The sequence below is a fragment of the Amblyraja radiata genome, chromosome 37 (genome assembly GCF_010909765.2).
Source record: "Amblyraja radiata isolate CabotCenter1 chromosome 37, sAmbRad1.1.pri, whole genome shotgun sequence".
NCBI classification, from domain to species: Eukaryota; Metazoa; Chordata; class Chondrichthyes; order Rajiformes; family Rajidae; genus Amblyraja; species Amblyraja radiata.
Genome location: NC_045992.1, coordinates 12149357 through 12176221, shown reverse-complemented (window position 1 = coordinate 12176221; position 26865 = coordinate 12149357). Strand labels below are relative to the sequence as shown.

Genomic DNA, 26865 nt, shown 5'->3' with positions numbered 1-26865 from the left:
ATTAGAAACGCGTGTAACAAAGGTAAAACAATTATAATGGGTGACTTCAATCTACATATAGATTGGGTGAATCAAATTGGCAGGGGTGCTGAGGAAGAGGATTTCTTGGAATGTATGCGGGATAGTTTTCTAAACCAACATGTAGAAGAACCAACGAGAGAGCAGGCTATTCTAGACTGGGTATTGAGTAATGAGGAAGGGTTAGTTAGCAGTCTTGTTGTGCGTGGCCCCTTGGGCAAGAGTGACCATAATATGGTTGAGTTCTTCATTAGGATGGAGAGTGACATTGTTAATTCAGAAACATGGGTCCTGAACTTAAAGAAAGGTGACTTTGAGGGTATGAGACGTGAATTGGCCAAGATAGACTGGCAAATGATTCTTAAAGGGTTGACGGTGGATATGCAATGGAAGGCATTTAAAAAACGGCATGGATGAACTACAACAAGTGTTCATCCCAGTTTGGCAAAAGAATAAATCAGGGAAGGTAGTGCATCCGTGGATAGCAAGGGAAATCAGGGATAGTATCAAAACAAAAGATGATGCGTACAAATTAGCCAGAACAAGCAGCCTACCAGAGGACTGGGAGAAATTCAGAGTCCAGCAGAGGAGGTCAAAAGGCTTAATTAGGAAAGGGAAAATAGATTATGAAAGGGAGCATAAAAACTGACTGCAAAAGTTTTTATAGATATGTGAAGAAGAAAAGATTAGTTAAAACAAATGTAGGTCCCTTGCAGTCAGAAACAGGCGAATTGATCATGGGGAACAAGGACATGGCAGACCAATTGAATAACTACTTTGATTCTGTCTTCACTAAGGAAGACATAAATAGCAAGGGGCCGGGGGTTAAATGAGATGGAGGAACTGAGTGAAATCCAGGTTAGCCGGGAAGTGGTGTTAGGTAAATTGAATGGATTAAATGCCGATAAATCCCCAGGGCCAGATAAGTTGCATCCCAGAGTACTTAAGGAAGTAGCCGCAGAAATAGTGGATGCATTAGTGATAATTTTTCAAAATTCTTTAGATTCTGAAGTAGTTCCTGAGGACTGGAGGGTAGCTAATGTAACCCCACTTTTTAAAAGGGGAGGGAGGGAGAGAGAAAACGGGGAATTACAGACCAGTTAGTCTAACATCGGTGGTGGGGGAAATTCTGGAGTCAGTTATTAAAGATGGGATAGCAGCACATTTGGAAAGTGGTGAAATCATTGGACAAAGTCAGCATGGATTTATGAAAGGTAAATCATGTCTGACGAATCTTATAGAATTTTTCGAGGATGTAACTAGTAGAGTGGATAAGGGAGAACCAGTGGATGTGTTATATCTGGACTTTCAGAAGGCTTTCGACAAGGTCCCACATAAGAGATTAGTATACAAACTTAAAGCACATGGTATTGGGGGTTCAGTATTGATGTGGATAGAGAACTGGCTGGCAGACAGGAAGCAAAGAGTAGGAGTAAATGGGTCCTTTTCAGAATGGAAGGCAGTGACTAGTGGGGTACTGCAAGGCTCAGTGCTGGGACCCCAGCTATTTACAATATATATTAATGATCTGGATGAGGGAATTGAATGCAACATCTCCAAGTTTGCGGATGACACGAAGCTGGGGGGCAGTGTTAGCTGTGAGGAGGATGCTAGGAGGCTGCAAGGTGACTTGGATAGGTTGGGTGAGTGGGCAAATGCATGGCAGATGCAGTATAATGTGGATAAATGTGAGGTTATCCACTTTGGTGGCAAAAGCAGGAAAGTAGACAATTATCTGAATGGTGGCCGATTAGGAAAAGGGGAGATGCAACGAGACCTGGGTGTCATGGTACACCAGTCATTGAAAGTAGGAATGCAGGTGCAGCAGGCAGTGAAGAAAGCAAATGGTATGTTAGCATTCATAGCAAAAGGATTTGAGTATAGGAGCAGGGAGGTTCTACTGCAGTTGTACAGGGTCTTGGTGAGACCACACCTGGAGTATTGTGTACAGTTTTGGTCTCCTAATCTGAGGAAAGACATTCTTGCCATAGAGGGAGTACAGAGAAGGTTCACCAGGCTGATTCCTGGGATGGCAGGACTTTCATATGAAGAAAGACTGGATAGACTCAGTTTGTACACGCTGGAATTCAGAAGATTGAGGGGGGGATCTTATAGAAACTTACAAAATTCTTAAGGGGTTGGACAGGCTAGATGCAGGAAGATTATTCCCGATGTTGGGGAAGTCCAGAACTAGGGGTCACAGTTTAAGGATAAGAGGGAAGTCTTTTAGGACCGAGATGAGAAAATCATTTTTTACACAGAGAGTGGTGAATCTGTGGAATTCTCTGCCACAGAAGGTAGTTGAGGCCAGTTAATTGGCTATATTTAAGAGGGTTAGATGTGGCCCTTGTGGCTAAAGGGATCAGGGGGTATGGAGAGAAGGCAGGGATGGGATACTGAGTTGGATGATCAGCCATGATCATATCGAATGGCGGTGCAGTCTTGAAGGGCCGATTGGCCTATTCCTGCACCTATTTTCTATGTTACTATGTTTCTATGACTCTGCTATTTTTAAGAGCCCTATCTAGCTCTCTCTTGAAAGCATCCAGAGAACCTGCCTCCGCTGCCCTCTGAGGCAGAGAATTCCACAGACTCACCACTCTCTGTGAGAAAAAGTGTTTCCTCGTCTCCGTTCTGAATGGCTTAGTCCTTATTCTTAAACTGTGGCCCCTGGTTCTGGACTCTGGAGATGGATTTGGTGATGTTTCGGGTCTGAAGAAGGGCCTCGACCCTAAATGTTACCTATTCCTTCTCTGCAGAGATGCTGCCTACCGCACTGAGCTACACCAGCTTTTTGTGTCTACCTTAGATGAAGTTACTCTCCTGTTACCCTATAGTTTTCATGACAACATAATCCAAAAATTGGCACTGGACCAACAGAGACCTGCACAGAAATGCTCTGAGAATATTTATTCGATTTGTCGCAAGGTGCCTTCAATTGTTTGGCTTTGAACACATGCACGCACTTACGCACGCACGCACACACACTGCTGAGGAATGTACTCAGAGAGCTGTTGTCCTGGCGTTCTGCAGATCCTGTTACAAGCTTGAGAAGGTGGCCCAGGTCACTTTACCCCTGACTGTATATTCAGCTGCCAAGCAGCATCAGAAAGATTCCCTTTGATTGTTCCAGGAGGAAGCAGAGAAGTGGGGAACAGAGCACAGACATCTTGAAATGCCTTCAGAGTGTCCACAATGCAGAAACTGTTAACGATAAAATGCCTCGAATCCTTCAGGGACTGAAAGCCCATGCTAATTTCTGAACCTCTTGTCGAGTCAAAAGACATTCTGTGACTTGTACAATAATGGCCCCAGGATCGAATGTATTTTGGCACAGATAAATGACCTTATTCTTTATTCAGTGGCAGCTTGACCTGTATGTAATGGATGGTAATTTCACAAACACTATTGTACTGGCGCAGACTTGCCACTTTCAAGCATCAGAACCCTTAGTCATACAGCAGCAGTATTTCCAAATACATTTCAGTGTTATGTTCCCAAGCTTTTACAGTTATAAAACCTGCCAAGAATATTTGACCTTGCTTATTGGACAGAGGTTAATATACCGAGTGTATGCCTGACCTGTTTCTAGTCTGGTGTATCTTTGTGGGATGAGTGTAAGACTGTCGAGTGTAAGAGTGCAGAGTGTAGGAGTGTAGGGCGGCACAGCGGTAGAGTTGTAGCCGCACAGCGCCAGAGACCCGGGTTCGATCCTGACTAAGAGTGCCGTCTGTACGGAGTTTGCACGTTCTCCCCGCGACCGCATGGGTTTTCTCCGAGATCTTCGGTTTCCTCCCACACTCCAAAGACATCCAGGATTGTAGGTTAATTGGGTTGGGCAAAGATTGTGGTTTGTCCCGAGTTTGCAGGACAGTGCTAGTGATCACTGGTCAGAGCGGACTCGGTGGGCCGAAGGGCCTCTTTATCTCTAAACACTGTAAACGGCTCGATTGTAATCATGTATTGTCTTTCCGCTGACTGGATAGCAGGCAACAAAAGCTTTTCACTGTTCCTCGGTACATGTGACAATAAAACTAAACTAAACTCTACAGCTGTTGTAGATGTAATATTTCACTGATCCAATGTGCCAAATGGTCTCATCCAGTGCTGTAAATTTCTATTCCGCTATTTAACTGGCGTATCGATCCAGCATAACACAAGACTAAAGAGCGTTCATTCAACAATCCTGTGCGTTGGAGGATTGGTTTGGTTTTTGGACTATAATGCCATTTTGGGTAAACTCCCCATGAAGTAAGGCACTGACGCACCCAATCGATGAACAAGATGGTTCCATATATAGATAAAGTAAACCCTTGTTGTAACGGACCGCTTTATAATGGATTTTGGTTACAGCGGATGGATGTCCGATGGCAGACACCATCCCCGGCTCTCACGTCACCCGACTGCCCACGGCACTCTCTGCTCGTACCGCCAGGCTGACCACTTGCAGGCTGGACCCTTGCTGGCCCACACAGCTTCCTCAGCTACGTCCAGGCCAGGTCTACCACCGCTACCACCACCAGCCCTTACCTGCACTCCGACCGCCATCGACTGCGCCGATCCTCGCCTCTCCCCCGGCCACAGGCAGAGCGGGGCCATCAACTCACCCGGATTGCAGGCCCAGTTCCAGACCGAGAGCCTGAAGAAGGGTCTCGACCCAGAACGTCACCTATCCATGTTCTCGAGAGATGCTGCCTGACCTGCCGAGTTACTCCAGCACTTTGGGTCCCTTTGTGTATTAAACCAGCAACTGCTCGGTTGCGCAGCGGTACAGTTGCTGCCTTACAGCGCTTGCTGCACCAGCGACACGGGTTCGATCCTGATTACGGGTGCTGTCTGTATGGAGCTTGTACGTTCTCCCCGTGACCAGGTGGGTTTTCTCCGAGGTCTTCGGTTTCTCCCACACTCCAAAGACATACAAGTTTGTAAGTTAATTGGCTTGGTATAAGTGTAAATTGTCCCTAGTGTGTGTAGGCTAGTGTTAATCTGCGGGGATCGCTGGTCCATGCGAACTCGGTGGGCCAAAGGGCCTATTTCCGCGCTGTATCGCCCGAAACGTCGCCTATTTCCTTCGCTCCATAGATGCTGCTGCACCCGCTGAGTTTCCCCAGCAATTTTGTGTACCTTAAACTAAACTGCAGTTGTTTGTTTCAACTACTTATGCATGATAATCTCTTACACGATTATAGCAGACAAGCAGCAACAATGGACAACATCCCCCCTCCCCTATGGTCAACAAGGGTTTAGTGTAAATACGAGTTAGTCCGTTGCAGTAAAATTGGTCGTATCAATGTGGCAATTGCCCAGAGTAGAAAATAATTAGTCTGGATTCCAGCCCAGATTCTGATACAACGATCCTTCCTTGGGTCAAAGATAAGGCTAAAGATGAAAGGTTATTAATTGAATTGGCTCTTTTCCTCCCTTTTCATGGGTATTTGAGGCACCTGTTTTGTTTCACATGCCCAACAGCCACAGATTGAAGTTTTTGTTTTAAAGAATAAATAATCTTTGTTTTTTGAGTTGCACTAATCACAGCACTTTCTAAAATAGATTACGCTGAACAAAATTCTTTTGAAGCCAATGTACAATGAGGAAAAGTGCATCCAACCTCAGCAACAGAATTTAAACTCTCAGTCTATTCTGGAGCTAAACACACCAAGAGGAATCCTCTTGCTCCGCTTTGGCCACTGCTATTCGATCTTTTAGATAGAAACATAGAAAACAGGTGCAGGAGTAGGCCATTCGATCCTTCGAGCCAGCACCGCCATTCAATATGATCATGGCTGATCATCTAAAATCAGTACCCCGTTCCTGCTTTTTCCCCCATGTCCCTTGATTCCTTTAGCCCTCAGAGCTAGATCTAACCCTCTCTTGAAAACATCCAATGAATTGGCCTCCACAACCTTCTGTGCCAGAGAATTCCACAGATTCACAACTCTCTGGTTGAAAAAAAAAAATCCTCATCTCAGTCCTAAATGGCCTACCCCTTATTCTTAAACTGTGACCCCTGGTTCTGGGCTCCCCCAACATCGGGAATTTTTTTCCCTGTGTCTAGCCTGTCCAATTCTTTAAGAATTTGTATATGTTTCTATCCTAGAGGACAGTCAGGGCTTTGGTTCAATGTCTCATCTGACTACTCTAACACAGCAGTACACCTTCAGTGCACTCATTTATGTTGTGCTTGCAAGCCTAAGAATAAAAGAACATACCTTTAAAATGGAGATTTTAGATTAGTTTAAAGAAACAGCGCAGAAACAGGCCCTTCGGCCCACCGAGTCCACACTGCCCAGCGATCCCTGCACACTAACACTATCCTACACACACTAGGGACAATTTTACATTGATACCAAGCAAATTAACCTACAAACCTGTACGTCTTTGGAGTGTGGGAAGAAACCGGAGCACCCGGAGAAAACCCACACAGGTCACGGGGAGAACGTACCAACTCCGTACAGACAGCACCCGTAGTCAGGATGGAACATAGGTCTCTGGCGCTGAAGGCAGCAACTCTACCGCTGCGCTACCATGCCGCCTAATGAACCCCCTCCAACAAAAGAATTCTTTCTTTCAGCGGGGAACGCTCATCGTACTCTAGAGGTTGTTTCACTATTACCTTCTACTTTTTCTTTTTTTTACACCTAATCTTTCTTTCATACTCCAATCCCATTGAAGCAAGGGTCTTGCCTTAAGCCTTCCCCGTTACCAATGTCCCTGCGGGGATGAATAAAGTTCGATCGTATCGCATCGTATCGTATTACCTGCTACACTGGTATGCTTGCTTTCAACCAGGGTATTCTAATATCACACTTATAAATCTTATTTTTTATTGTTCATTCTCCAGTGCCATTCTCTATTCCATGTTTATAATTGGGACCAGTTCCAGGCATTACTGGCGGATCTGATTCATTGCCAATTCCAATCTGTCAACTGTGAATTAAATAATGTTCGGAGTTCTGTGAACAGTCCAAGGCACCATTTGATTCTGCACTGTGCAGCAGGGAAATGCAGCATACATTCTTAATGATAGCACCCCCCCCCCCCCCCTCCACACTGTCCCCAAATGATCGCGAGAGGCCAGCTGCAAATATTACTATGATTAATATCATTGCACATTACTGCAAATGAAAATCTCGACAAGCACCAGGGTTCAGAAGGGAGGCAAACCCAGGCTTTTTACATAGAAACATAGAAAATAGGTGCAGGAGTAGGCCATTCAGCCCTTCAAGTCAACATCACCATTCAATATGATCATGGCTGATCATCCAAAATCAGTCCCCCATTCCTGCTTTCTCCCCATATCCCTTGATTCCGTTAGCCCACAGAGCTATATCTAACTCTCTCTTGAATACATCAAGTGAATTGGCCTCCACTGCCTTCTGTGGCAGATAATTTCACCGATTCACAACTCTCTGGGTGAAAAAGTTTTTCCTCACCTCAGTCCTAAATGGCCTACCCGTTATTCTTAAACTGTGACCCCTGGTTCTGGACTCCCCCAACATCAGGAACATTGTTCCTGCATCTAGCCTGTCCAATCCCGTAAGAATTTTATGTTTCTATCAGATACCCTCTCATCCTTCTAAATTCCAGTAAATATAAGCCCAGTCGATCCATTCTTACCGACACCTTTTAGCAGAGAGAGAAGGTTTGAAGACGTATGGGGCAGAGTGGTGGGTGCCTGGAATGCGCTGCCAGCGGTGGCAGTGGAGGCAGATAGGGGAGTGGCATTTAAGGGGCGTTTAGACAGGCACAAGGAAGTGCAGGCAATAGAGGGAGATGGATCCCATGCAGGCACTGGAGGTTAGTTTAACTTGGCATCATGCTCAGCACAGATGTGTGGGCCGAAGGGCCTGTTCCTGTACTGTACTGTTCCATGCTCTATCGCCAACAATATATTTTCCTCCCCACTTGCTCTCCAGTACACTCAAGAGAAAGCTTGCTGATATCTCTCCTCCAGCAGGCTGCAATAATCCCACAAACTGCACCGAGCATCTGCATATGAACGGGATCCCAGTGTGAAAATGGACAAGACTTGGCGGGGAACTAAAATGGAATGTCGAACCATTTGGGCGACCTTCCCAATTGGGCAGCATGGTGGCGCAGCGGTAGAGTTGCTGCTTTGCAGCGCCAGAGATCCAGGTTCAATCCTGACTACGTGTACTGTCTGTATGGAGTGTGCATGATCTCCCTGTGACCCCGCATGGGAGCTCCGGTTTCCTCCCGCATTCCAAAGACCGTCAGGCCTGTAGCTTAATTGGCTTCTGGAAATTGTTCCCAGTGTGTGGGATAGAACAAGTGCACAGGTGATCGTGGTTGGCACAGACTTGATGGGTCGAAGGGCCTGTTTCCATGCTGTATCTCTAAACTAAACTAAAATTCTGCACCAGTGGAACCCTTTCACTGGGCATGGATTAGCTGGGTAGCCCTCACCCAAAACAGGTTAATAATTGACACACATTTGTTGGGTCTCATCCTGTCTGGAGAAAACAACAGATTCATTCCACAAGGGTTGCTCTTTCAATCGGGGCTGAAGGGCAAGGCAGTCATTTCCCTTCACAGTGGCTGGAAATGGCAGTCATGCTGTTATATAATGGGGATCTACAAGTTATTTGTGAACAAGAATCAAGCCTTTGTGTCACCATATCAGTGGTGGTGTTTCAGCTTCATGGTTCTCCAGCCAGCTCCATTGCCTATGCACTGACCACTTCCAACTAGAGAGTTGTGAATCTGTAGAATTCTCTGCCACAGAAGGCAGTGAGGGCCAATTCACTGGATGTTTTCAAGAGAGAGTTCAATATAGCTCTTAGGGCTATCGGAATCAAGGGATATGGGGAGAAAGTAGGAACGGGGTACTAATTATGGATGATCAGCCATGATCATATTGAATGGCGGTGCTAGCTCAAGGGGCCGAACGGCCTATTCCTGCACCTATTTTCTATGTTTCTATGTTTCTCAGTGCTAATGTATAGATTAGATTAGATTAGATATAATTTATTGCCACACAGCCAGGCTGGTGGAAATTTGGGTTGTCTGCAGCGATACAATAATAAAGAACACACAACCACAATAAAACTGTAACACAAACATCCACCACAGCATTCATCACTGTAGTGGAAGGCACAAAATTTGGCCAGTCCTCCTCCATTTCCCCCCCGTGGTCAGGACCAGAGTCCAGAGTCAGTCCAGGATCGGCTCTTCCTCACCGGAGACCGCGGCTTTAAGTTGTTGTAGGCCGCAGGCCGGCGGTCAAGATTTAAAGTCCCCGCCGCAGCCAGAAGCACTGTAGACTGCAGGGCCGGCGGTCGAAGCTCCCCTCCAGGGGTGATGGTAAGTTCATGCCGGCCCCGCGGTAGAAGTCGGCCGCGGGCCGGCAGTGATGGCTTCTTCTTCCCCCGGGTCCCCAACGTGAGATCCCGTCTGTAGATGCCGCACCAGCTGGAGCTCTGCAGACCGCGGCTTCAGGCTGCGACTTCAGGCTGCCGGCTGCCCCGGGTCAGCGAAACGGAGCGCTCCCCTCTAGCGAGCCCCAGCGAGGGCTCACCCGCTCCACGCCGAGAGTCCACGCTGCGCCCGCCGCTGAAGCCCCGGGCGCGTCTCCGGGAAAGGCCGCGTCGATCCTTGATGTTAGGCCACGGGGGAGGCGACCTGGAAAAACTCGCCTCTCCGTGGAGGAGGCGACCGAAGCGGTTTCCCCCTTACCCCCCCACACCACCCCCCACATAAAACACACAGAGAAACATTAAATACAGACTTTGAAACATACTAAACATACTAAAAAAAAAAAAAAATTTAAAAAAAATAAATAGTGATACTTGTACTGAACTGTGTGCAAAAATGAATTTCACTGTACCTCAGTACACGAGACAAACAATGTAGCATTGAACCATTGAAACAGACTCCAAGGACATAACCTGTGCCTGCTGCCAACTCCAGCCTGGGTCATACATTAACCCTGCTACACCCAGCAGGGTGAGCATTGTGGCGACCTTTAGGCAGGAGCTGACATGTCACTGGGTTTGTGATCCGAGGCCAAACACACGCTTTCATTTTAACATTCAGCAAGGAAACACATCCTTTAGCCTATTGGGTCCGTACCGACCATCAGCCACTATTTACATTAGTTTGACACTAATCCATTCTGTTCTCTCCTTGCAGATTTGTCCCGCTTACTCTGCAGGTGGTATGTTCAAACCCCCAACCCGCTTAGAGCCAAGTCATTCTGGACTCGGAGACAGCAAAGGGAAGATATTTTCTAAAAATCTAAATCTAAAATCAAAGTGGAAAACACTCAGCATGTCAGCCAGCCTCTGTGGAAGGAGGAACAGTAATGCTTCAGGTCAGGAGTCCTTCGTCAGAACCGACAGTGAAGGGAATTCAGAAACCAAGTTACCGTCTGCTCCATTTGTTAGTTTTTAGCTTTAGAGATACTGCGTAGAAACAGGCCCTTCGGCCCACGGAGTTCACACGAACCAGCGATCCCCGCACATTAACACTACCCGACACACACTAGGGACAATTTTACATTTACACCAAGCCAATTAACCAACAAACCTGTACGTCTTTGGAGCGTGGGAGGAAACCGAAGATCTCGGAGAAAACCCACGCAGGTCACGGTGAGAACGTACAAACTCTGTACAGACAAGCACCAGGAGTCAGGATCGAACCCGGGTCTCTGGCGCTGTAAGGCAGTAGCTCTACTGCTGCGCCACCAAGCTGTTAGTTAATGCTGTTAGCCAACATTTGGCTATCCGTTAATACAGGGTCAAAGGCCCAAGGGGATTAAGCACGTTCATTCATGAAGCTGTGAAGGGTTGTCCGTGAAGCTGTTCTCGGCTGTAATCTGCCCGCTGTGTTAATTAGCAGATTCTCAAAACAGATTTTGATGGAGTGATGTGTGATGCAGGACCCAATCAACAGCATCAAGCCGCGGATGATGAGGTGAGCAAGAGTCAGATAGCATTTACATTAAATCTACACTTTTCTACGCTTGGCAATCAAGCAGGCAACCACGGGGTATTTACCTGGTGATGGCAATGCAGCTGAAGGCATCTGCTCAAACTGTCAGGCTGGTTCATTGCTCATCGTCAACACCATCCATTCTACAAGTAAACCTCAAATGCTCCCGTGACAATATGATGTTGAACAATTGACTTGGGCCATCTACAAATCTCTACCATTCGATTGTGCACGCGCAACTCTGCGCGTGTTTCTGTGCATGTGCGTGCACCTCTGTGCGTGTGCGTGCACCTCTGTGCGTGTGGGAGCACGCGGGTAAGTCTGTGCATGCACATCTCTGTGTTTGCCTGAGTGTGCGTGCATCTCTGTGTTTGCACGTGTGTGGATATCTGTGCGCTCGTGTGTGCGTGCTTGCCTCTGTGCAGACTCTGAGCGCGTCTCTGCGTGTCAAGAGTCAAGTCAAGAGTGTTTTATTGTCCCATGCCCCTGACAGAACAACAAAGTGCTTAGATAGACACAAAAAGCTGGAGTAACTCAGTGGGTCAGATAGCATCTCTGGAGAAAAGGAGATCTGACCCGATGAGTTACTCCAGCTTTTTAGACAATAGACAATAGAAAATAGGTGCAGGAGTAGGCCATTTGGCCCTTCGAGCCAGCACTGCCATTCAATGTGATCATGGCTGATCATCCTCAATCAGTGTCTATCTTCAGTTTAAACCAGCATCTGCAGTTCCTTCCTACACAATTAAATCCTTAATTGCAGCAGCACAACAGAATATGTAAACATAGTACACTGTAAATAATATAATAAATGAGGAAAGAAATTCAGTGTGTGTATTTATACCTTTACACATACACATGCACATAAACATACAGTCTGAATTGAGTCTGAAGAAGGGTCTCGACCTGAAACTTCACCCATTCCTTCTCTCCAGAGATGCTGCCTGTCCCGTTGAGTTACTCCAGCATTTTGCGTCTAGCTTCGATTTCTGCAGTTCTTTCCTACACGTAAACATACATATATATACTGCATGGATTTCCTCCGGGTGCTCAGGTTTCCTCCCATATCCTAAGACATGCTGGTCGATATATGAATGGTCACAGTAAATTGTCCCTAGTGTAGGTCGGTAGTTAGAGAAGTGCGGGTGTTAGAGCTTGTGGAGAGAATAGGTAACTGGAAAATAAGCAGGGAAGTAGGATTGCCAGCATAGACTTGATGGGCCAAATGGCCCAGGAAAGATGAGAAGCTGAACAAATGTTATTATTTTCATTCACATCCATGAAACCCTTGGGAGATTTCTCACACTGAAGACACAATGTAAATACTGGCATGCATCGAGCCAGTAAATAACTTGAAAATAAATTACCTTCCACAGAATTCTCCTGCAGGACCTCTGAGGCTTGCAGTAACAAAGCCCAGATGTCATCATCTTCAACAGGGCTTCCCTTGGTCTCCAGAACTTCAGTCAGAGTCACATAAGAATTATTCATCTCTGACCTGAGCAACGCTGAAATGGAAGAAGCATGGATATGAATCAGAATTGTTGGCAACACCGTAAAAACAACATCGCACAATCTCAGGACAGAGACCTTTCAGCCCAATATATCATTTCAGATCATCTATTCATTGATTCCCACACCAACACTATTTCTCACTGTCCTGCAATTCTGTTCATTTTTTGTTAAAGTTTGCGCTAATTCTGCTTTCAATCAATGTGTTACAGATTATTACAGCTTGCTGCATAGGGAGAGATATATTCTCATCGCCCACTTGAATTACTTTACCAGTTTTCTTAAATCAGTGTCGACTGGCCACTAATTCACCTGCCTGGCAAAGCCATTTCACCGCGTTGATTGATTGATATTTTATTATTACATGTGACATGTCACAGTGAAATTCTTTCTTTTGCATTAAATATGCAAAGAGTTGCCACAGGGCACTGGCAAAGTTATATTATTGTCCCGCTTTGTTCTCGATGCCCCCCCCCCCAATGCCGGGCCCCTCTTTCTTCTCAGCTTGCCTCCTCGACCGACCTCCGGCACCCACCGTGGGCCCTTCCTTGGCTGCCCGCCTCCGCACCCCTCTTGGACGGTTCCGCAGCACTCCCCGGGAGCCTCTGTTGGCCCACCTCGCTCTCCCACGGCCCACATTCCTCGACCGCCCACCTCACTCCTCGACGGCCCACCTGGCCCCTCGGCCGCGAGCAAGAATAACCGCCGAGCAACAGAGTTCACCTTTCAGACAAACTATGTAGCACCCGAGGCTTAAGCCGACCTTTGCAAGCAGTTCACATTCCCGTCGGTACATTGCTGGTAACGCCATCACTCAGACCGACTTTCACTTGCACAGGATGCATGTATGCAGACAGAAACATCACTCTCAGATGTTACATCAGCACAGGGCCATGAATTATTTAGACCTTCTGCAAATTAGTGAGAGTTAGAAAGCACACAAACACCAAGACTTCAAACAAGTGAACCCCTGGAAATGATCATCTCCACAGCTTGTGTACAATGCCCACCTCAATACAATGCCAAGCACAGAGAATGCTTTGCAATGGTCCATCCATTGGTCTTAGGGTTTGTTCCCTCCCCAAGTCTAGTCAGGGGTCATCATTTGTCCCAAAACAGAACAATTACATTCTCACTGGCAGCAGCGTAACACGTTTGTAAAGAGAGTACTCAATAGATAATATAATAGACAAACAAAAAGAAAGTTCAATAGGTTAGTTGGTTACGGTAACATTGTAAATGGTCCCTAGTGTGTGTAGGATAGTGTTGGTGTGCGGGGATCGCTAGTTGGCGTAGACTCGCTGGGCTGAGGGGCCTGTTGCCACACTGTATCGCTAAACTAAATAAATGAATCTAAACTAAATAAAAACCCAATTTTTAAAAAAACCCAAACAAACAAAGCCTCAAGGTCGCTAGTGTAATAGGTGCAGGTTTAGGCCATTTGGCACTTCGAGCCAGCACCGCCATTCAATATGATCACGGCTGATCATCCCAAATCAGTACCCCGTTCCTGCTTTCTCCCCATATTCCACGATTCCGTTAGCTAGCCAGTTTGAAGTTCGGAGTTTAGTTGGAGTTTTGTAGCATTCAATAGCCTGATGGTTGTTGGGAAGAAGCTATTCCTGAACATGGAGCTTACAGTTGTGTGATCCAATACCTTCTTCCCGATGGCAGGAGGCAAATGAGAGCGTAGCCAGAGTGGTGTGGGTCCTTGAAAAGGTTGGCTGCCGTTTTGAGAAAACACCTCTTATGGACCCCTTCGATGGTAGGAGATCAGTACCGTGATGGACCATGGAGAAGGGTCTCGACCTGAAATGTCACCTCTTCCTTTTCTTCAGAGGTGCTGTCTGACCCGCTGAGTTACTCCAGTTTTTTATGTCTATTGCCTGTGATGGACCGTGTCATTACACCTTTGGAGCATTGTAGTCCCAAATGGTTCCCATTTTCGAGAAGATGATTCGGTATAGAATATAGAGAGGAAGCCATTCAGTCACTTGAACCTCTTCTATCATAGAGATGGATCACAGTTGATCAAAGCAAGAGCCAAGAGCTATTCAGATGGGTAAATGAAGGTATGTAGAGTTAGTGCAGGTGAGCAGCGCTGAGGTTAAAGTTCACCAAGAGCTGGCTGATAGGTGCAGAGTTACAAAGGGCTGAATGGCCTCCTATTTTTATGTCCAGTTCATTAGATAGTTAGTTGGTTAGTTTATTGTCACATGTACCAAGGAACAGCGGAAAGCTTTTGTTACGTGCTAACTAGTCAGTGGAAAGGCAATGCATGATTATTACAATCGAACCATCCAGTTTTTTAGTTTTTTAGTATTAGAGATACAGCACGGAAACAGGCCATTTGGCCCACCGTGTCCACGCCGACTAGCAATCCCTGCACACCAATTCTATCCTGCACACGAGAGACTGTGGGAGGAAACTGGAGAACCCGGAGAAAACCCACGCAGATCACGAGGAGAACGTACAAACTCCGTACAGGCAGCACCCGCAGTCAGGATGGAACCCAGGTCTCCGGCGCTGTGAGGCACCAACTCTGCCACTGTGCCGTAAATCTCTCCACATTCCCATCCACCCCGCCAGTTTCTCCTGCTCACATACATATTTACGGAGCATTTACCGCAGCCATTTACCCAAACTATGAAGAGTTGTACGAGGAAACCGGAGCACCCGGAGGAAACGTACCCATTCACCTGCAAACTCCACACAGACAGGACCAGAAGCCTGGATAGAATCTCAGTCTCTCCAACTTTGAGATAAAGGATATACTAACTATACCAACCGTGATGTACTCAGATATACCAATTGTGTGCCCGCCATAAATGTCACTAAATAGACACAGTAAAATTTAAAGGGGCATTTCAACCATTTCCAGTCTGATTTCTTGCATTGGCTTCTAAGCAAAACACAAACAGAACACGTATCACTAGCTGCAGAGAAAGGCTGGATTGGAATCATGAGAACACACTTTCTTCAGGAAGTCATTAATTATGGAGAAGGGGAAGCTTATTCATGTTTCATTAAAAAAGTAATTGGATATCTTGTGCATGGAAATTAATTTCAAGAAAGCTTCCACAGATGCCCTGCCTCAAGATGTACTAATTTCAAGAAGTTCCCCAGAGGCAAAACCATCACAGAAATAGATGCCTTGAATTTTGCTTAGGCTATATAGACTTTCACACAAGAGGCTTTCTTTCACTTCATTGCCAATGGGAACATTATCTCCATGTATTTACCTCAGTCTTCCATCAGACTCCTCCATCCCCATTTATACATTTGGGATAAGATGATAAAATACAATCCAGAGGTAATTCCTGGAGTCAGTGCTGGATACAATCATAATCAGTCATACAGCAAGGAAACAGGCCCTTCAGCCCAACTTGCCCCATCTAGCTAGTCCCACCTGCCCTGGTTTGGCCCAAATGCTGTTATAGTACCTACTTCAACTACCTCCCATGGCAGCTTGTTTCAGATACCCATCACCGTCTGTATGGAAAAAGGTGCCCTTCATGTTCCTACTAATTGTTTCCCTCTCATCTTACATCTATGTCCTCTGGTTCTTGATGCCTCTACTCTGAGTAAAGGTCTCCATGAATTCACCCAAAACATCCCCCTTATGATTTTATATATGGAATAGTGAAAGAGAGAATGCTGAGAGGATGTTTCCACTAGTGGGAGAGTCTAGGGCCAGAGGCCATAGATTCAAAATAAAAGGACATACCTTTAGAAAGATGAGGGGGAATTTTTAGTCAGAAGGCGGTGAATTTGTGGAATTCTTGCCAAAGATGGCTGTGGAGGCCGTCAATGGGTATTTTTAAGGCGGAGATTGACATATTCTTGATTAGCAAGGGTGTCAGGGGTAATGGGGGGATGGGAGGAGAAGGGGTTGAGTGAGAAAGATAGATCAGTCAAGATGAATGGCGTAGAATTGATAATAATAATAATAATGGATGGGATTTATATAGCGCCTTTCTAATACTCAAGGCGCTTTACATCGCATTATTCATTCACTCCTCAGTCACACTCGGTGGTGGTAAGCTACGTCTGTAGCCACAGCTGCCCTGGGGCAGACTGACGGAAGCGTGGCTGCCAATCTGCGCCTACGGCCCCTCCGACCACCACCAATCACTCACACACATTCACACACAGGCAAAGGTGGGTGAAGTGTCTTGCCCAAGGACACAACGACAGTATGCACTCCTTCCGGTTGCCAGCCGAACACTTAGCCCATTGTGCCATCTGTCATCCCGATGGGCTGAACGGCCTAATTCTGCTACTAGAACATGTGAACAGGTACGGAAATCGCTAAGAAAACATGCGGGGGGGGACAATTTCTTGGCGGTTGCCGCGCGCACGCGCACGCGCACGCGCACACACGTGAGGCTCTGTGGACGGTAACATCATGAGCTGACCTGGCTGGTGACCGGCTCCGAACTCCAGCAACAGCAGCTTCGACCGCCCCGAATCCTGGGGCTTGAATCAGCCCGTTCACGTGGTCTTTCAACGGCCGGCGGGGGCTTCAACATCGGGAGCCTTGATCACCTCGATGCAGCAGTTTGATTTTAAGCCGCGCCGGGCTCCGAAAGAACCCACAAACGGGCCGATTCAGCCCTTAGAAAGCATCTGATAAAATCCAGATTACAAAAAATGGGGGGGGGGGGGGGGGATCGTCCCCCATCTCTCAAAGCTGGCGGGGGGGGGGGGGGGTGTGTGTGTGTCCCCCTGTCCCCCCCAGGATTTCCGCCCCCTGTGTGAAGACCCCATGGCATGATCCAAAGAATGGGGCTGCTCTCCTCGTGCCTTGGTCTCCATTATCTAACGAGTGCTGCTCACCGCTGATGAGACAAGGTGCTGCTGCCATTTGTATTTTACAAGAACAGCTTACTTCAATGTCAGCGTTGGGAAATTGTTTAGCAGCAAGGGACAATTCAACCCTTCAGGCCGATCATCCGTTTATGTAACGTGCTCCTGCTTGACAGTTCAGGAATTTTAACAGCGCATACTATCTTCCCTTTCCAGCTCCCTGCAGTTCGCACACAAGCAAAGGCTTTGATGGCAAGCCCAAGGACAAAGAGTATTTACTCGAAACCTCAGCGCACAGTTGAAGTTTATAGCAATGAATTACGGCCTAGCTCAATAACCAGGCAATGGGGACTCGGGAAGCATCTGATGAATGCTGCCGAGGACAAGCTCTGCCTTGTGGTATTTGCCTTCGTTCATCTGCCCTGTGAAGACTTTCCACGTATGAATACAGAGACCTCTGGCTTTGTACACATCCTTGCAGATGGACTCGTCACAAATGGTTGAGGCGGATGTAAATAACACTGTATTTTACAGCATCTCATATTTCGCTTGGGCAACTTACAAACCAGTGGCATGAATATTGATTTCTCTAAATTCAAGACACCCCTGCATTCCCTCTCTCTCCATCTCTCCCCAACCCAAGTCGTACCAGCTTCAAAGCCGTCTTGTTGAGTCTCATTGTCTGTAACTCGTTCTCACCGAACAAATAGCTAACAATAACGTGTTTTCTTTATCATCATTACTTTTTTACTTATCTTTCATTCATTTGTTCTATACCACATTCGCTACACCGCATTCCAAATCTCTTGTTTCCCTCTCCCGACTCTCCAGTCTGAAGAAGGGTCTCGACCCCAAACCTCACCTATAGCTTTTCTCCAGAGATGCAGCCTGACCCGCTGAGTAACTACACCTTTTTGTGTCTTTCATCTGTATTTTGGACAACTGAGTTTGAAACAAACAGCTCTCATTCGCTTTTAAATCCCAATAAATGTTCATACTTAAATACCATTTCCGTGACTTTTCAATGCAAAGTTCACAAGATTCAATAAAACTTTTCAATCCATTACTCAATCTGTACGAGCGGGTGAATGATTTGTCCTTTCCACCCTTTTTTGCTGTTACTTTCTATTAATTTAGTTTCGTTTAGTTTAGTATAGAAATACAGCGCGGAAACAGCCATTCGGCCCACCGAGTCCGCACCGACCAGCGATCCCCACACATTAACACTACCCTACACTACACTTACACCAAGCCAATTAACCTGCAAACCTGTACGTCTTTGGAGTGTGGGAGGAAACCGAAGATCTCGGAGAAAACCCACGGAGGTCACGGGGAGAACGTACAAACTCCGTATAGACAATCACCCGTAGTCGGGATCGTACGCAGGTCGCCGGCGCTGCAAGCCACCGTGCCGCCTACTTGGAGCAAGGACGCACCCAGCTCTGCTCCAGAGGACTCAGGTGAAGATTTCATGAGGCAGAAGGCAACCATAGGTGAAGAGTACGTTGATAGTTTGTATTCATGGCCGCCATTTATTGTTCATCCTTACGCGAAGGACAGTCAATTAGCAGTCATAACTGGTGGTGATGAAGTCACAAGTAGCTAGGTCAGACCAGGCAAGGACAACATATTCCCTCCTGGGAATTGTACGACAATGCACCAGTTTATTATCACAGTAATTGGGGTTTATTTAATTCTCAGTTCAGATTTATTTGATTACTTGAATGCTGAGCTGCCACATCGGGATTCGAATGCCTGTCTCTGGATCAATGGCTGCTAGTCCTGTAACTTAACCACTACGCTACCAGACCCCTGCACGCGTGAGGCTATCAGTCCTGCCTAAAGTCCTGCACCAAATGTCATGGGGCATGTGAGAATCAAACTTCATGGGGATTTTGTGGGGAAATAAAGAAATAAAGCGCTGGAGTAACTCAGCAGGTCAGGCAGCATCCTGGGAGAACATGGATAGGTAACGTCTCGGGTTGGGAAGAGTCCCGACCCGAAATACCACCTATCCACAATCTCCAGGGATGCTGCCTGACCTGCGGAGTTAAAGCCCTGGCCCACTGTACGAGTTCATTCAAGAGTTCTCCCGTGTTTGCCCTGATTAGAACTCGGAGATTTACGGTAATGGCCGCTGGTCGGTACTCGGGGCTCTCGTGGACATTTTTCAACATGTTGAAAAACCTTCACGAGTCTTCCCGAGCTTACCGCCTTTCCCGAGTACCTGCCGTTAGCATGACGAGCCGCTAAGAGACGTCCCCAAGCTCCGACGTACCCGCAACGTACATTCTACGTGCTTTCACGCGTTTGATTTTTTTTTTAAACTCGGGAGAGCTCTTGAATGAACTCGTACAGTGGGACAGGGCTTTTACTCCTTCGTTCTGCATCTCTTGTTTTGTGAACCTGCATCTCTCAGTTCTTTGTTTCTACCGGCTTGTCATGGAGCATGGAGCTAATTCCAGTGTGTAATTAGTAGCAAGCTCCTTTGCAACCCCTGTGGAACCAACACAGTTTCACCATCAGATGGCTAATCTCCCAGCTCTCATTACAGCTAAATACTTGCAGGCCCATGAGGTGGTTTAGGCCCATGAGGTAATTGAGGCAGGTACACCAAGACATTTGGACAGTGCATGGATAGGAAAGGTCCAGAGAATTGTTGGCCAAGCGTGGGCAGGTGGGACAAACCCAGATGGGACATCATGGGCAAGTTGTGCCGAAGGGCCTGTTTCCGTGCTTTGCGACTCTATGACTCTAATCTCCGTACCTGATAACACCAAGTGCTGATCACTTCGATGACAGTCGTGCTAGTGGAATCGTACAGTTGTACAAACTCCACTGGAGGAGAGGAATGTCAAAGCTGTATCCATTCAAGAACTGCAACAGGACGTTTAGAAATAATTGTAATTGCAAGGCTACTCACGGGTGCCATGGAGCTCCTGATGATATCATTCAAACCCCGTTCAACATGAGAAGACTTACTGCCAGCACCTGACCTCCGTGCTCCTATACACTTACATCAAGGCAAACCGGCATTTCAAACAGAACCTTTCATGCTGCCTGGAGTGCATTTCCAGCACAGTGTGTATGTGTATCGGAGTGGTACGCTACATGAACAGGAACAGAGTGTACTCAAATAGACACAAAACGCTGGAGTAACTCAGCGGGACGAGCAGCATTTCTGGAGGGAAGGAATGGGTGACGTTTCGGGTCGAGACCCTTCATCTCGACCCGAAACGTCACCCGTTCCTTCTCTCCAGAGATGCTGCCTGTCCCGCTGAGTTATTACAGCATTTTGTGTCTAGTTTCGATTTAAACTAGCATCTGCAGTTCTTTCCTACACATAGGACGTTTGTATGTACTCACACATGCCCCACAGTATGAAACGTCAGAACCATGTCTACAGGGGCCGCTCTGCCTCACGTGCCGCCTGCAAAACCTGTCAATACCATGTTCTCTCTTCTGCTCTGATTTTCAGTGATATTTAACCTCAGCCATATAGGAACATTTCAACCATCAGCCGAACAGATCAATCAGTCTCGGCTCATTCAACTACCGAGTCTGTATACTTAGGGCATGAACCTTAAGTTGGCATGGCCACTGGTTCATACGTTCATGTGATAGGAGCAGAATTAGGCCATTCGGCACATCAGGTCTACTCCACCATTCAATCATGGCTGATCTATCTCTCCCTCCTATCCCCATTCTCCTGCCTTCTCCCCATAACCCCTGACACCCAGACTAATCAAGAATCTATCTGTCTGTGCCTTAAATATATCCATTGATTTGACCTCCACAGCCTTCTGTGGCAATGAATTCCACAGATTCACCACCCTCTGACTAAAGAGATTCCTCTTCATCTCCTTCCTAAAGGATCGTCCTTTAATTCTGAGGTGTCTATGACCTCTGGTCTCTCCCACTAGTGGAAACATCCTCACCCCATCCACTCTATCCAAGCCTTTCACTGTTCGGTAACTTTCAATGAAGCTCCCCCTCATCCTTCTAAACTCCAGCGAGTAGAGGCCCTTCAATCACCAAAGTGGGAACCAACAACATAATCCTCCTGCAACTAGGACATAGAGCCCCACAGCACGGAAACAGGCCCTTCGGCCCCAACTCATCCATGCTGACCATTTTTTCTAACGCCACTTACCCATTTCAGTTCCACTCACAAGCCTGGATCGACTACGGAGCCTAGAAGATGGAGTCGACCAATGAATATTTTAATTATGGTCTAGCACCTGAACGCACAAGGCCACCAATCATCTAAGTGCAGAAAAGTGCAATCTAAAAGAATAAAGTTATTGAAGATACATGCGCAGAGATTCAACCTACGGTCCTGTTGCCAAGACTATGGGCTTTGCTTTGACATCAATATTGAATTTGAACTGGTTGTTAGGAGTATAGTCACCACCTCTGGGCAGTAAATATCTCTGTGATTTCTTATCTAATTACATTGCTATCTATTATTAAAACATAAGCTTATCATCGCCCACGGTTAGAAGACTCAGAGTTTTTACTCATATTTTGACTTACCACACACACTCTAGTTCAGAGATACACCATGGAAACAGGCCCCTCGGCCCACCGAGTCCATGCTGACCAGCGATCCCCGTACATTAGTTTTATTCCACATGCTAGGGGAGGTTTACAGAAGCCAATTAACCTACAAACTTGTACGTCTTTGGAGTGTGAGAGAAAACCGAGCACCTGGAGAAAACCCACGCGGCCACTGGGAGAACGTACAAACTCCATACAAACTGCAACTGTAGCCAGGATCAAACCCGGGTCCCTGGCACAGTATGGCACAACTCCACCGCTGTGCTGTTGCCCAAGAGAAATTCACTTTGTGAACCTCTGTACATGTGATAATAAAGTCTGAAGAAGGGTCTCGACCGAAAACGTCACCCACTCCTTCTCTCCAAAGATGCTGCCTGTCCCGCTGAGTTACTCCAGCATTTTGTGTCTACCTTTGATAGTAAAGAGCCATTGATTGTGGAGGCATTACTAATTACCTGCAATACCAGTCGAATTCATCCACTATATAAGGGTTCATTGGGTATGGAGCAAACTACCTACCAACAATCATGGCCAGTACAAAGGCCAACATTAGGGAAGATCTTTTAAGATATAAACAGGAAACAGAAATAGAGATAAATTCCTTCCTCAACTGACCTTGTGAAAGTTTAAGTTCCTTTCTGAAAAAGGGTTCCAGCCCAAAACGTATTCCTTTTTTCCAGGGATGCTGAGTTACTCCAGAAATGAAGAATACCACACAAAATTACACTTGGAATAAAACTGTTGGAGAGGAGAGGCAAGAGAAGGTTAATGGGATGAGTAACAATGGGCAAGTGAGTGGAACGCACTCAATGTTGGGTAGCAGCATCCAAATACAGGGTGGCACGGTGGCCTTACAGCACCAGAGACCCAGGTTCGATCCTGACTACAGGTGCTGTCTGTATGGAATTTGTACCTTCTCCCCGTGACCTGCGTGGGTTTTCTCCGAGATCTTCGGTTTCCTCCCACATTCCAAAGACGTACAGATTTGCAGGTTAAGTGGCTTGGTATAAATGTAAAATTTCCCAAGTGTGTGTAGGGATAGTGTAAGTGTGCGGGGATCGCTGGTCGGTGCGGACTCGGTGGGCCAAAGGGCCTGTTTCCGCGCTGTGTGTCTAAACTAAACTAAACGAAACTTCACATAGGGAAATAATTTTCTAACTCGGATCCTAAATCAGAGCATTTTAACTATAAAGGGTATGAGGGTCATGGTTGAGTCATACCATGGATAAACACAATAAAATGCTTCTACGCTTATTAAGACGGAGACAAATATGCTTTTGTAGAAGTTAACCAACCACAGCAGCAAAGCTAAGCACCTTACTAATATTATCTGAGATCTGAGATACTGTTCTCCTTAAAACCTCGCCTGCCTTTCTTGTTCTTCACACCGTTAATCTCTCTTCTGCAATAAGATTCCACAATAATATCCCTGACTGGGGCTGGCAAAGACCGACATTAGTTGTAGGGTGAAGGTGGTGCAGCGGTAGAGTTGCTGCCTTAAAGAGCTTGCAGCGCCAGAGACCCGGGTTCAATCACGACGACAGACCCTGTCGTAACGGAGTTTGTACATTCTCCCCGTGACCACGTGGGTTTTCACCGAGAGCTTTAGTTCTACGCCAAAGATGTACAGGTTTGGAGGTTAATTGGCCTGGAAATTCACAGCCATTTTCCATTGTTATTTGGTCAAAAACCAATAACTCTACCCTTAGTGCACCTTCAACACACAGACAGCTCCAGCTGACTGATGCCAGCCATCTTCACAAGAATGCCAATGGCATCTTAAGTTAACATGTTGTCCCCTAATGACAGATCTACAACTGAATCTAAAGGGATGCTGCAATTCAGAGCTCAATTCAAATGAAAATTATTTTCCAGAATAATTTAAAAAATGATTTAGTTCATTGGATTATAGGGTGTTTTTGGCAATGTGAACAAATGAGGTGTTATCTCTGAGATTTATGCCAAAACAATATCCAAAGCAACCGGTACAAAAATGGAGAAACGAGGAACTGCGGATGCTGGTTTACTGAAAAAACACAAAGTACTGGAGTATCTCAGCGTGAAAACGTGTGTACGTAACACTTCGGGTCGGGACACTTCGAAAGAGTCCCGACCTACAACTGACCCTTCCATGGTCTCCAGAGATGCTCCAGCACTTTGTCGTTGTTGAGCTATGTTTAAATAGTGAGGCACATTCAAGCAGGTGACTCCTTCAACCCAGACAAAGATTTTGGTTGAGTTTAGTTTGGAGATAAAGTATGGAAACAGGCCATTCAGCCCATCAAGTCCGCACCTACCAACGATTCCCATACATGAGCACTATTCTACACACTCGGGACAATTTACAAGCTTTACCAAAGCCAATTAACCTACAAACCTGTATGTCTTTGGAATGTGGGAGGAAACCGGAGCACGGAAGGAAAACCCGCGCGGTCATAGGGAGAACGTACAAACTCTGCACAGAGTCTCTGGCGCTGTAAGGCAGCAACTCTACCGCTGCACCACCGTGCCACCCAGGTTTTGTTCCAGGTGATTGAGACTTGAATATCTGCGCTAAATATGCTACTAAGTAGGTTCCATTTAGAGTTAGAGTCATGCAGCACTGAGTCCCAGCCAACTTCCTCACAGCCGGCTATGCCAGAGAGGGACGACTCATTGTGGGCTGGTCCCAGAGGAGGATCTATTATCATTCAATACAATCACCTCACAGTTGTAAAACCCTTTCCCACCTGTATATCTTGCTATTAATTGTGCTTAAGTTTCGCCCTACTGTATTCATTATTTTATCATCTGATTTGATTGTGTAGCATGCAACACAAAGCTTGACACTGTACATCTGTATAGAGTCATAGATAGATAGTCATGGAGTTATACAGTGTGGAAACAGGCCCTTCAGCCCAGCTTGCCCACACTAGCCAATGTCCCATCTACACTAGTCCCACCTGCCTACATTTGGTCCATTCCTCTCTTAAACCTGCCCGATCCATGTACCAGTCAAATTCTTTCTTAAATGTTGCGATAGTACCTGCTATGTGACAATAACAAATCTAAACCTAAGTCATTTACACTCACCCTACAAAGATCCCATTTTATTCTCCCACACTCCCCATCAACTCCCTCTTACCACTCAACCATACACATGGGGCAATGTACAGTGGTTAACAGGGGCGGCATGGTAGCGCAGCGGTAGAGTTGCTGCCGTACAGTGCTTGCAGCGACTGAGACCCTGGTTCAATCCTGACCACGGGTGCTGTCTGTACGGAGTTTGTATGTTCTCCTCAGGACGGCGTCCGTTTTCTCTGAGATCTGCAGTTTCCTCCCACACTCCAATGACGTACAGGTTTGTAGGTTAATTGACTGGTATAAGTCAAGATATAAGTCAAGCCAGGTAGTCAAGACTTGGTAGACAAAAATGCTGGAGAAACTCAGCGGGTGAGGTAGCATCCATGGAGCGAAGGCGACGTTTCGGGTCGAAACCCTTCTTCAGACTGATGTGAGGGTGGGGGGGCGGGAAGAAGAAAGGAAGAGGTGGTTGCAACGTTTCCGGTCGAAACCCTTCTTCAGACTGATGTGAGGGTGGCGGGCGGGCCTTGGTATAAGTCAAGCCGAGTAAACCCACTCACACAATGAAAACGTGCAAACTCCGTACGGGCAGCACCAGAGGTCAGAACTGAAGCTTGGTCACTGAGAGGCAGCAGCACTACCAGATGCACGACTGCACTACCCAGCATGGTCACAAGGAGCACACACCATTGCTATGCCTGTACGTTTACCAAACGTTGGCAATGGCATAAAGCTTTACTGAAGTTTTACTGTGCCATACCTCAGAAGATATTCAAAAGAATCAGTGTGTTAGAGTTAGACAACAAAATAAATATGTTAATGATTAAGAATGTTACTGATGCCAACAAAGGAGGCCCTGTTTCAATAAATCAGCACACAGCCAAGGCAATAAGGACATTGGAAATGTGATCAGTAGTGGGCCATTTGACCCCACGCTCCTATCCAACATTCACTGTTCATGGCTGGCTTTGTATCCTTCCTCTGATGTGGGGCCCAAACCTGCTCACAATGAACTCAGATTCACGGAGGGTAGAATTAATGCAATCAGCCAGTAGGGCATAGTGATACATTGTGTTGGACCCACGTGCTGTGTGATGAAGAATTTCCTTAATGTCCAAAAATGGACCCGTTTCTATCCAGAATACATTTTCACATAAAGGGTGGTGGATGTATGGAACCTTTTTCACACAAAAGGCGGTGAGTGTATGGAACTAGCTGCCAGAGGAGGTAGTTGAGGCAGGGACTATTCCAACATTTATGAAGCAGTTAGAGAGGCACATGGATTGGACAGGTTTGGCGGGATATGGGCCAAATGCTGGCAGGTGGGACTAGTGTAGCTGGGATATGTTGGCCGGTGTGGGCAAGTTGGGCCGAAGGGCTTGTTTCCATACTGTATTACTCAGTAACTGAGACTCCACATTCCCGCTGCGTAGAGAACTCCAAGAATTCACCATTCTCTGTTCGAAGAAGCTTTTTCTCCTCTCGATCCTGAAAGGCCAATTCCTCACCTTGACCCTTGCTTCCCAAACACTCCAGCCAGGAGAAGCACCATCCCTCTGTCACCCTCCCAAGCCTCCGGACAATGTTTATTTCAAAAAGATTTCAGAACTCAAGTGCATCAAGGCCCAAGATAGACAAGATGCTGAAGTGACTCAGCGGGACAGGCATCATCTCTGGAGAGAAGGCATGGGTGACGTTTCTGGTCGAGATATCTTCACTGCCTGTCCCTCTGAGTTACTCCAGAATTATGAGTCTATCTTCGCTGTAAACCAGCATCTGCAGTTCCTTCCAATGCATATAGGCCCAGTCGTCTTGTTCCATCAACCGACATCAAATCACTACCCCACCCACATTCCTTGTTCATTATTCATTGCTACATTTGAAACATGCATTATGAATCTGTATTTTTCACAATTTAATACAATGCAATATTGTAACTGAAAGTTTTAT

General features: G+C 46.5%; 1 protein-coding gene across 2 annotated transcripts in view; it reads right to left on the bottom strand.

Annotated features, from left to right (window-relative positions):
* Window positions 1–26865, bottom strand: part of frmpd2 (FERM and PDZ domain containing 2) — a 145947-nt gene that overhangs the window by 109402 nt on the left and 9680 nt on the right. For both annotated transcript variants that reach the window (XM_033012960.1, XM_033012961.1), the window contains exon 2: window positions 12339–12479. In XM_033012960.1, coding sequence (XP_032868851.1) covers window positions 12339–12462 — 124 coding nt within the window. In that variant the 5' untranslated portion in view covers window positions 12463–12479. The remainder of the gene's footprint in view (window positions 1–12338; window positions 12480–26865) is intronic.